Source organism: Mytilus galloprovincialis, chromosome 11, assembly GCF_965363235.1.
Source record: "Mytilus galloprovincialis chromosome 11, xbMytGall1.hap1.1, whole genome shotgun sequence".
NCBI lineage: Eukaryota > Metazoa > Mollusca > Bivalvia > Mytilida > Mytilidae > Mytilus > Mytilus galloprovincialis.
The window spans coordinates 84,395,015-84,406,724 of record NC_134848.1 but is presented as its reverse complement, the minus strand read 5'-3'; the positions used below and the strand labels follow the sequence as shown (position 1 = coordinate 84,406,724).

The 11,710-nt window shown below is 32.0% G+C and overlaps 1 protein-coding gene across 1 annotated transcript; it reads right to left on the bottom strand.

The window, feature by feature from the left end:
* Window positions 1-2,078: 2,078 nt before the first annotated feature.
* Window positions 2,079-9,732, bottom strand: LOC143052928 (uncharacterized). Its single transcript, XM_076226095.1, has 4 exons — window positions 9,636-9,732; window positions 6,693-6,841; window positions 5,750-5,948; window positions 2,079-4,486 (listed from the first exon to the last, which is right to left on the bottom strand). The coding sequence occupies exons 2-4, from the start codon at window positions 6,733-6,735 to the stop codon at window positions 4,396-4,398; spliced, it is 333 nt and encodes a 110-aa protein (XP_076082210.1). The 5' UTR covers window positions 6,736-6,841; window positions 9,636-9,732; the 3' UTR covers window positions 2,079-4,395.
* Between the last annotated feature and the right edge of the window lie 1,978 nt (window positions 9,733-11,710).

The following is an 11,710-nucleotide window of genomic DNA, read 5'->3' as shown; positions in this document are numbered from 1 at the left end:
CAAAGGTAGCAAATGTGCAAGATAATGATATAATAATAAGACGTTGTCTGATTTCCAATGAGACAACTCTCAAAAAGAGAACAAATTACATAGAAAATGCAACCATAGGTCACTGTACAGCCTTCAATTATGATTTAAACCCTACTTCACAACACCAGATCAAATTACACAGAAAAGGCAACCATAGGTCACTACAGCCTTCAATTATGATTTAAACCATACTTCACAGTACAAGATCAAATTATACAGAAAAGGCAACCATAGATCACTGTACAGCCTTCAACTATGATTTAAACCCTACTTCACAGCACAAGATCAAATTATACAGAAAAGGCAACCATAGGTCACTGTACAGCCTTCAACTATGATTTAAACCGTACTTCACAACACCAGATCAAATTACACAGAAAAGGCAACCATAGATCACTGTACAGCCTTCAATTATGATTTAAACCCTACTTCACAACACCAGATCAAATTATACAGAAAAGGCAACCATAGGTCACTGTACAGCCTTCAACTATGATTTAAACCGTACTTCACAGTACAAGATCAAATTACACAGAAAAGGCAACCATAGGTCACTGTACAGCCTTCAACTATGATTTAAACCGTACTTCACAACACCAGATCAAATTACACAGAAAAGGCAACCATAGATCACTGTACAGCCTTCAATTATGATTTAAACCCTACTTCACAGCACCAGATCAAATTACACAGAAAAGGCAACCATAGGTCACTGTACAACCTTCAACTATGATTTAAACTGAACTTCACAGCACCAGATCAAATTATACAGAAAAGGCAACCATAGGTCACTGTACAACCTTCAACTATGATTTATACTGTACTTCACAGCATGTTTTAAAAAGTCATAAAATGACATGTAAAACAAGCATTCTGAGAGTATTGCATGGCAATACATAGTCCCTTACCTGTTAAAAAATATTGTTTGTACTTGAACAATATGCTAACTTGATCTATAACTTTTCATGGTGTGAACTGTATAACAAATATCAAGTCAACATTTTCAAGCATCTTGACAAAAAGTGTGGAAAACTGATTATTTAAGTGAATTTTTCAAGTCCAAGAAATATAACTATGCACAAAATAATCCGACCCGGAACACAATTCTAATTTGGACTGTAAATTGTTAAGATAAAACTATCTACCAATTACCAAATCAAAATCTTCAAGCATCACAGGAAAAATGGAAAACTCACTATTTGAGTGAATTAAGTCCAAGGACCATAACTCTGCACAAAATATGAAGACGGGTACAAAATTCAAACTTGATGTGTAAATTGTCATGATATAACAAAGAACCAAATATCAATATCAATATCTGTAAGAACTTAGAATAAAAGACAAGAAAACTGAATAGTAGAAAGAATTTTCTAAGAACCATAACTCTGCAACAAATTATCAGACTGGAACAAAATTTGCTTGATCTGTAACGTGTCATGATAAAATAATATATCAAATATCAAATCAATATCTTCAAGGACAATGAAAGAAAGTGTGGTAAACTGATTTCCAGACTGACAGATGGAGTGCAAACCTAAAGTCCCTTCAACTTTGTCGGTAGGGAACTAACAATTCCCCAGTGAAATGAAAGTCAGTCTACTGCAATGAAACACACTGAAATATCAACCTTCAGTGTTGACAGGCTAGTTATACAGTAGATGAATGACTACTTGACCACTGGTGCCAAGTTATAATGGATGTATCATGAAACAAGAATGTGTGTGTCCATAGTACAGGATGCCCCAATCGCACTATCATTTACTATGATCAGTGGACTGAAATTGAGGCAATAACTCTAATTTGGAATTTCAATTAGAAAGATCATATCAAAGGGAACATGTGTACTAAGTTTCAAGTCTTCATAAACTACCTTGACCAAAAACTTTAACCTGCAGCATGACAGACAGATGGACAAACAAAGAATGGAAGGACCCACAGACCAGAAAACATAATGCCCCTCTACTGTTGTAGGTAGGGCATAAAAAAGTTGAGAACAAATTTTAGTGTCTATGCTGTGTTGCCTGTGTGTACATTTAACTTAACAACACTGCATCATAAACAGTATTTATTCCTTAGTACATGTATAACAATTACAAATATTATGTATAAGGCACTTAGAAATAAAACAAAAGGCACAGTTAGAAAATATGCATATATTCATTCTATGAATTATAAATTAAAAGAAGCTTATGAAAAATAAATGCCACACACAACCCTTTTCATTTAAATCATTAGAAGAATTTATATTCAAATATTATTACAAAACATTATTACAATGAACAGTATAAAAATGTTGAGAAAAAAAATATCTTCTTGAATAAGCCCTTCAAGTACAATAAAATTGTAGTAATCACATGATCTAATCAAAAACTATGAGAAGGCTCTGAGATGAAGAAATGTTGAATATTTAAATATAACCTTTACAATGGGCACAAATTGACAGCTTTTAATAATTTTTGACTTCAATAACAAATATATACAATGTTAAAGTTAAAAAAACAGAACAGCATATTAACATTTACAATGATAAATAAATTACACAAGGCACTATTGAACCCAACATTCACTTCTAATCAATTTGTTGTTTACATACAAAAAAGCATTATCTAAACATCAATAAACCAATTTCAGCATTACATCTAAAGATTAACGAAAATAATTAAATACAAATCTGAATGCCATATACCCTGACTATAAATTATTTTAAACATTTAATACATTTGCTAGCACCAATTAATACAATACTACACAAAACATTTTTTGTTTTATTACAATAGGTATCTTCATTATAAGTACATTTTCTACAACTGTAAATTCAGAAATTAAAATGAGGCTTTTAGTAATGACAAAAATGTGTCTGACTGAGTATGGCAATTATAAGCACTCATATCTGAAATTTGATACATTTATCTGCATGCAGATGGTTTTGGAATCGCAAAAACTAATCTCACAATTTTTATATTTCTCCAAAATTGCAATAATAGATGAACTGAATTTCTGAATTTACAGTATCTATAGCTAGGCTCAGTAACATAGTTTCACATAATGATTAAGTGCAAGTCTTTGTAAGAATCAGGCAATTTAGGTAAAAATTAAAACATGATTAGAAAAAACCCACTGAGCTAATCATGCTATTTAATACTAACCATCATCCTGAGTTATAAAGTATTAGTCTTTCATTTGTGTTTGTCTGGTAATATCAAATAACTTGGTTAGAAAATTGGTTAAAATGATAGCAAATTACAGAGTTATCTCCCCTTATTCGTTAATTTCTAGTGCATTTCAACCAAATTGTATCTTCTATTACCAGAACAGAAAATGGAAATGAATGTTATTTTTGTGCATAACTACATATTATGAACTGAAATCAATGTCAAATTGGATGGGTTTTTTTGGTCATGTTTTCACCACTGCCTGATTCTTAGGCAGACTGGCACTTAATGCAATCAGAACCCTATGGTACTGACTTGATATCTAAATCTTCCAAGGCTGATCACAACCTTTTTGATATATAAAATATAGTGCATTGATCATAACATTCAATACATCCTATACATGAACATCTCAACAAATTTATTAAATAAATGTAATATATACTCAGATATTTTTTAAAAGGCACAAAATGATGTTACACTTGTCAAGACAATTATGTAACTTTTGCAAGGTGCAGGAATCTATTATCTGTTCTAAAAATATAAATGATGTCATTTTTAAAGTCATTTTTAAAAATTGGAGTTATTTTCCTTTTGTCCAGAATTCTAGTTGACTCAACTACAACCAATATTTAATTTTACTTCCCACTGATAAATTAAAGCAATCTTTACCATTCAGTGCTATAAAAGCTAAAAGACTGGCTGTAGTTATAAAAGCAGATACATAGAGAAAATGCCACATACAATTGGAGAAAAGACGTAAAAAATAATAACAGGTTATCACTAGAAAAATCAAACAACAACAAATGTAAAATTCTTTAAAAGGTCAATTGATAAAAAGATGTAAAAAACAATTTTCTAACGAAATTCTAGCAATAGCACTCTGAAATTCTGAAATTCTTCAAAGAGACCTTTAGACTAGTATTTTAAAGATATGGCTTAAAAAACGAAAGTGGTAAAAGATAGTTTTGAACAAATACTATATATATATATATAATGTCTAAAAATAGCAACAATATATATAGACTAAAAATAAAAAAATAAAAATAAAAAAATCACATCTTAAAAATAGTACAACCAGGTTTTACAAGCAAAATATTTTATCTAATGAGAACACAGTATTTTTTTTTACATTTTTCATGCCATTTTAAATGTTTTCTGACATACATAGTCTTCAATCTGTCTCCCTCAAGATGGCTGCTGTATACATGATTTAGAGTCGGCCATTTTCTAGATTTGTCCTGATTGACAGAGGAATATCATCCATGGGAATGTCAGGGCCGTTTCTTAATAACATGGTTGATCTGAAAAGACAAAAAGTTTATATATTACTTTTGATTATCTATAAATATGATAAAAACATAAAGTATATTAATTACTTTCAGTGTGGCGTATACTATCAGTACATACCAATTCCTGGGGCTCTAATGAATGAAAAATGTTGTCCTGCATTATTTAGTTGTAAAGTCTGTCCTGCTTTTTTCTTTCTCTTCGGTCTTGCATTTTTTTAACTAGTTCATCCTGACTTTTTTCCCATAAATTGTCATCCGTTCTCTTCTGTTTGCCAAGTTGCTCATCCTACCCTTTTTTTACTCAAAACTCCTGTTCTGCCTTCTTAACAATTTCATTTTAGCCCCTCAATAAAAATCAAAAGTTAGCTTCCTTATGACGTTTGTCAATATTAGACAGCTCTTCATATTTTTCTGTATAAAGGCTGTTCCAGTAAAATATTTCACCACTTTATTATTCTCCAACAGGTCCTTTTTATCACTTTCATTTTTGACATCACAAATAACTAATACAAGGGTCGGAGAAGTAGTAGATATTATGAATGCCATGGACCAAGCATCACCACACAGTCTAATGGTATTTTATTTATTTCATCTATTTTTCTCTATTCTTTATTGTTATGTCCCATTTTTCTTAAGCATTATCCCAATTTCCTTATACAGTTAACTCTCGTTGTCTCGAACTCGGTTGACTCAAAATTTCGGATGAGTCGAAGTTTTCACGTGGTCCCGAATTTTATTCCATACATAAGTATGTAATTCGACTCCTGATGAGTCGAAATTGGATGAGTCGAAATTTCGGTTGAGTCAAAGTAATATTTCTCTGGTCCGGCTGAGTTCGACATAACGAGAGTCGACTGTATGTTCAATCTTTAATAATAGAGAGTATCTCACCTTGTTTCTTTGTTGTGATTTTACACTATTGTTTCAGATAAGGGTGAAGGTTGGTACCTATTAAAAAGTTTATTAATACTGCATTTGTTTGAACCAGTCCAAGGTCAGGAATCTGATGTTCAGTAGTTGTCGGTTGTTGATGTACTTTATAAGTGTTTTTCATTTCTTGTTTTTTAAATGGATTAGACTGTTTGTTTTCCCGTTTGAATGGTTTTACACTAGTCATTTTTGTGGTCCATTTAGGCTTGCTGTTCGGTGTGAGCCCAGGGTCTGTGTTGAAGATCATACTTTGACCTTTAATGGTTTACTCTTACAAATTGTGACTTGGATGGAGAGTTGTCTCATTGGCACTCATACCACATCTTCTTATATCTAGTATCTCACCTTCTTGTCTGTTTGGTTTTCCTATGTTTAATACAAATCATTGTAAATATAAAAATAAAGATGGCTGGCACTATAATCCCCATGACAACCAACGATACAAAAACTGTATGGTCCTTAATTCCGTGACCAGAGGAATCATCGTCATGGTGTTTCCAGTATGGTGTTGTAATGCTGGTATTATATGCTGAAGCTGTTGTTTCTAAAATAAAATTTGAAGAAAAAAATGCAAAGAAAATTGTTTTTATTTCTAATTCAGTGCCATTGTCTGATACAAATTAAGTTGTGAAATAAGTTTTATGCACAATGGGGGTCTTTCATTTCTTTATATTCTATAAATTAAGACAGTTTTTCTATATTCTTTATAATAAACAGTCAAGTCACATAAGTTTCATCTGACAATAAAACTGAGAATGGAAATGGGGAATATGTCAAAGAGACAACAGCCTGACCAAAGAGCATATAACAGCCAAAGGCCACCGATTGGGTCTTCAATGCAGCAAGCAAGTCTAGTCTGTTCATTGTGTTTATTTATACAAATGCAAAACGTAGGTAGATTCCCAACATGACCAAACATCCTTCAAAAGCTTACTATGCTTATACTTAAGACGATGTATGACTGATATTAAATGTATAGTTTAACTTTGTTTTCTTCCAGTTTCATTAAAATGGAGATGGCTGTTATTTGCTCTTTGGTCGGTTTGTTGTCTCTTTGACACATTCCCCATTTCCATTCTCAATTTTATAACGATATTGTATCGCCAGTAAACTTAATTTGCAACAATCAAATCACCAATTGATGCTGTAGGTGATTAAAATAAATTATTGTTATTTCCTAATTAATATTATAGAAACCAAATCGAGGTTGCTGCAACACCCATTGGCAAATTCTTATATATATCAGAAAAAATATTTGTTTTGGGCATAAAACAGAACACATATAAACCTGTGATATCTGTGATATTGGTGACTGGATCACTACTGTCCATAGTTACATCAGTCTTATCACATCTTTATATTTCTTCTCCTTCCAAGACAGGAATTCAATGTTCCAGTTTCATTCTTTAAAATAACTGCTTGCTTGTTCTCTAATATCTGTAAAATAATTCTCTACATATAAATAACCTTTAAAAAAAGTAACATGATTTTATACAAGTTTGAGCTTTTAAAAAAGCTGTGGACTGCCTTGGCTCTTTCCTAATTAAAAAAATGTGTTCACTTTACTTGTTGAAAACTAATATATTTACAAAGAGACAGGACTCTGGAGGTGTGCCTAGATTGGCAGAAGTTATAAAATATAGATAAAGATAGTAAAATTCTATCAATAATATTGTACACATGAGAAAGCTTGAATATATAATATGTCCATATTTCCAAGTGACCTTACTCTTTTAAGAATAATTGACAGCACTGTTTTATATACTTGTCAAAAGACATTGATGATGTAAACCGGTAATATAAATTTCATAAAACTCTATGTACAATGTACATTAGAGCAATATTCCATATAATTAATATTTTAAAAGGGCATAACTCTGTAAAAAAAAATGAACCTCACTTAATTATTTTCAACCTTGTCAAAGATTAGTCCAAATAATTATGACATCTGGCAAGGCTATTTTATTTTTTTTCTGGGAGGAAGACTTCCTTGAAAAAAAAATTAGCCTTCCCAGACATCATAATTACTTGGACTAGTCTAATACATAATTTGTTAAGGGGGTCTCATTGGGGGGTTACGATCCCGGATCCCGCTTCAATATTGTCAGATTCCTGTATCCCGCTTACACTACGTACGTAAGCAATTCTCACTTTTTGTCATTTCCCTGGTCCCGCTAGACCTCATTTCACGTTTTCACGACACAATAATTTGACTTTCACGTGTCACTCTTACAAAAAATCAGTAATCCTGCATCACACTTAGACCCCAATCAGACCCACTGACGGCCACTGTTAATAGACAAAAGACAATATTTTATTGGCACAAACGCATTTACAATAAATGGTTATGACCAAATGGATAAACAATTTGCAATACATGGTAGTAAAATACAAACAATTACTTTAGTATATATATATATATATATATATGTGAATAAAAGATTAAAGGTATCAGGGGCGGATCCAGGATTTTGGAAAGAGGGGGGGGGGGGGGGGGGGAATAAATAATGTTTTGGGACCTTTTTTAGGCTAAAAAAACATTAAATAAGTGTAAAATGCACTTTTTAAACGGTTCCTGACTTTGGGCATGTATATTCTATAGTTGCTGTAAAGTGTACGGGTTAAACATTTTTTATGCCGTATTCTCCCCATTAACTATCTATTATGTAATGATTGGATAAATCCTAAGCTATGGACTAATATGTTTGATGTCGGACTTAAAATATGGGCATGGAAAATTCTCGTTTGTTGTATGTTTAGTTGGTATAACCTCACAGATATTTTGTTGTAAACAAGATATAAGCCATGCTATTCAATGACATTTACAATACGACCGACACAATTTAAGAAAGACAAACAAGCAATTTTTATCAAAATGTTTGGTTGAAATGTTTCACAAAACAAGGAAAGTGAGGTTCTAATTCAACCAAAGGCTACAAATGAGTCTGAAAAGACTACGAATTTATGAATGACAAATTGAGACATAAAGGCCAAATAATTTTGTTGGAAATTTTGTTTCTAATAGCAAATAAGTGGACAAGCTTATTGTTTTCATTCCAAATACGACCAGAATTTATGTTTAACATGTTTAAGGCAAAAATCAGGGTAATAATTTCTTCTCTCAAACATCTCAGACTGCCCCCTCAAATCTAATTGTCAGTACCTTAGACTTTAAATCTATCTGGTGCTTGCTGATTGGGGATCATTATTCAGCTATGTTATTAATAGGCTGAGACGTGTGGGGTTAACATGTTTTTATAGGTAAATAATATTGCTGTGAAACTTTTTTTTATGAGAGTATAATAGAGTATTACTTTCTGTTTGTGGAATTGTGAAATAGAAGTCACGACGTTCTTGCTCAATTCTTTGTCGCTTTGAAGGTGTCATACTTGTCACCCTCAGCCAAAGGATTGTGTAACTGTTAAATTTGAATTTCAAAATGACTGAGTTGACGTTTTTTTGATGCACTGGTTAACTCGTAGCAAATCACATAACTTTTACATAACCAATAATATAATACAGTAAATACGTGTAAAATATACCTTTGTAAGTAAAGAATTGTTGCTTAAAAAAATAATAACACAGGAAATGGAAAATTTCACAAAGTCTAGGCTAATTAATTATTTTACAAAAAAAAAAAAGAAAAAAAAAGTCCAAGCAAAAAGGGGGGGGTACCCCCTCTACGCCTCCGCTGAATCCGCCACTTTTGCATTTAAACAATTTGTTACGAAAGAGGAAGATAAATTTAGTGCCGTATAAGATGTATTATGTATAAGATTTATTTTATTTTTATCGCACAAGTGGTTATATTTTTTCCTGTAATTTTGAACATTTTTTATACAAAAGTGTCTAATACTGTCCTCGCACACCCGAGTAATCTGGTAATTCCTCTTAATATAAACATTGACTTGAGTTTGATAAAAATCTGGACTTGGCCGGGTCTTTTAAAACTTTTCCAACCTATAAGAAATAAACAGAAAATTTCAAGATGTAAACAGCCGATCTTTATCAATTATTGCAATTTTTTTACCAAAATTATTTAAATCTCATTTGAATGTCTGCTGTGTTTACAAAAACAACCCCCCTTTTTTACACTGTTAGTGCGACTTCTGTAGCTGGAAATTATGTTTAGGCAAGACAGCTAAGACCAATCTATGAATTTCCTTGGCCATTTAGAGACCTCTAGTGGTCCCTATACTGTTTAAAAAAATATAATATGTATCAAAAATACCCGTTTCTGCTGTTTTCGTCTATAGAGCTGCAGATTGAAGGAATAGCCAGATTGTTTGGTATTGGAACAGGTAAAAGTTTGACTAAATGAGAAAACAAATGTCTAAACTGTAATACACCACAACGTACAAAAACTACTAGATGTCATTTTTGTGAGTTCGTGGTCTAGTGGTTAAGACCGATGGCTACAGTGCTGAAGGTCCCGAGTTCGATTCTCACTCGGGGTGCTAAAAATATCAGTACACCAGAAGGGTTATTTTCACCCTCTCACACACATCTCTGGTACCCAGACCGGAGTTTAAACTAGAATGGGTACTCTGGTTTGTCTGTTTCCACCGAGTGGCCCGGTGGTTCTCTCCGAGGACTTCGGCTTCCTCCACCATAATAACAGACTTCCCGGTGTCCTACACGCTCCCTTGGGCGGTGTTGGGTGGGGATTGTTCTGGTGGTGGGATAATATTGTAAAGGACACATCTCCATTAATCCTTAGGGAGTGTACATGGATCCGCTGTACCCTTGCAGTCAATCAAGGGGTGCGTCTACATTGGCGGAATCTCGAAGTACATACATACATACATACATACATTTAAGGGCATACGATATACTATAGTAGTGATCCCTCTTTAACTTTTTCTTGAAATTTTGGTAGAGGGTCAAATTGTTAAAATGTGTACTTTTAAAATATGCAAAGAAAAAAAGTATCTTCATGATTTACTTTTTGGGATAATTTGGTTCGAAATTTGCATGTTTGGAAGAAAATCCATGAAAATTAATTTCATAAATAAAGTCTTTTAAAGAAAGAAACAATTCTTTTGAACGAAAAGTCATAACTTAACCATTTTTTTTGTAAAATGTTCCCTTGATCCATGGCACCAACATGCTGCAACAAGTATAAGGTTAAACCAAATTATTTTTTTCCGGATATAGATTGCTACATATATATATATCAGTGGTAACCCTTGTCGTTCTTTGGTTTGGGTCTTAAGTTTTTCAGATTTACATTTCTATTAAATTGTTTTACACTGGTTGACCCGATGATTTTTGGGGTCTGTTATAGCTTACTGTTCGGTGTGAGCCAATTAAGGCTCCGTGTTAAAGAGCAAGAACTGAATTAGGGAGACTGCCTATCGAATGTTTTATTAAAACACAAACCCTTTTATATTTAGCTAGACTATATAATAATAATATTAATCCATTGATAAAGGAAGCTTTTTCTCTAGCACAGTCTCTAGATTTGACAGGAACTTACTCATGGTATACATATGCAAAAAATATTGTTAAAGAGACTAATGTTGACCTTAATATTCTTTCTACTTGTAAGGACATAAAAGATGTAAATAAAATAAAAAACGATATAAAGTTAAAAATGAAAAATAGATATGAATATTTAATTCAAAATAAATTTCAAAACATTGATGATAAAAGTAAATTTTTTCTTTATAAAAAAAATAAAAAAGATTACAAACTAGAATCTTATCTTAATACATCTTATTTTCAGATAAGGAGATTAATCACTAAATTTAGAATAAGTGATCACTCCCTTTTGATTGAAAAGGGGAGATATTTTAAAATCCCAAGTTAGAGAGGAACGACTTTGCCATAAATGTAAAATACCAGAGGATGAGAAACATTTTTTACTCTATTGTGAGTATAATAAAACTCTAAGAAATGATTTTTTTCATCACATATGTACTGAAAATAATAACTTTAATAATTTAAATGAAGAAGAAAAAATTCAATATTTACTAAATCCATCATCGCCTTTACAAACAAATAAGTTAGGATCCTTCTTGAAAAAGTCATTAGAACTGAGGGCAGGGGACTCTTAACAACTTGTTTGTTGTTAAAAAAAAAAAATTTGATGCTGTTGCTATTGTGTATGTTTAATATGTATGTTTATTGTGTTTATTGTGTTAATATATGTTGGTCACAAACTGTAAAGTTAATATGACAATAAAATATTTGATTTGATTTTGATTTGATTTGTTAAAATTATTAAGGCAGATTTACTATTCTGTTAAATTGTTTTACACTGGCTGACGCGATGATCTCTGGGGCCTTTCAGTGGCGGATCCA

Excerpts from the sequence above, each read along its gene's own strand:
- LOC143052928 (XM_076226095.1), bottom strand. The coding sequence starts at position 6,735 with ATGGACAGTAGTGATCCAGTCACCAATATCACAGATATCACAG. Across the intron at positions 5,949-6,692 it reads CAATATCACAGATATCACAG|AAACAACAGCTTCAGCATAT; the intron begins GTTTATATGTGT and ends ATTTTATTTTAG. Across the intron at positions 4,487-5,749 it reads AAAACCAAACAGACAAGAAG|ATCAACCATGTTATTAAGAA; the intron begins GTGAGATACTAG and ends TTGTCTTTTCAG.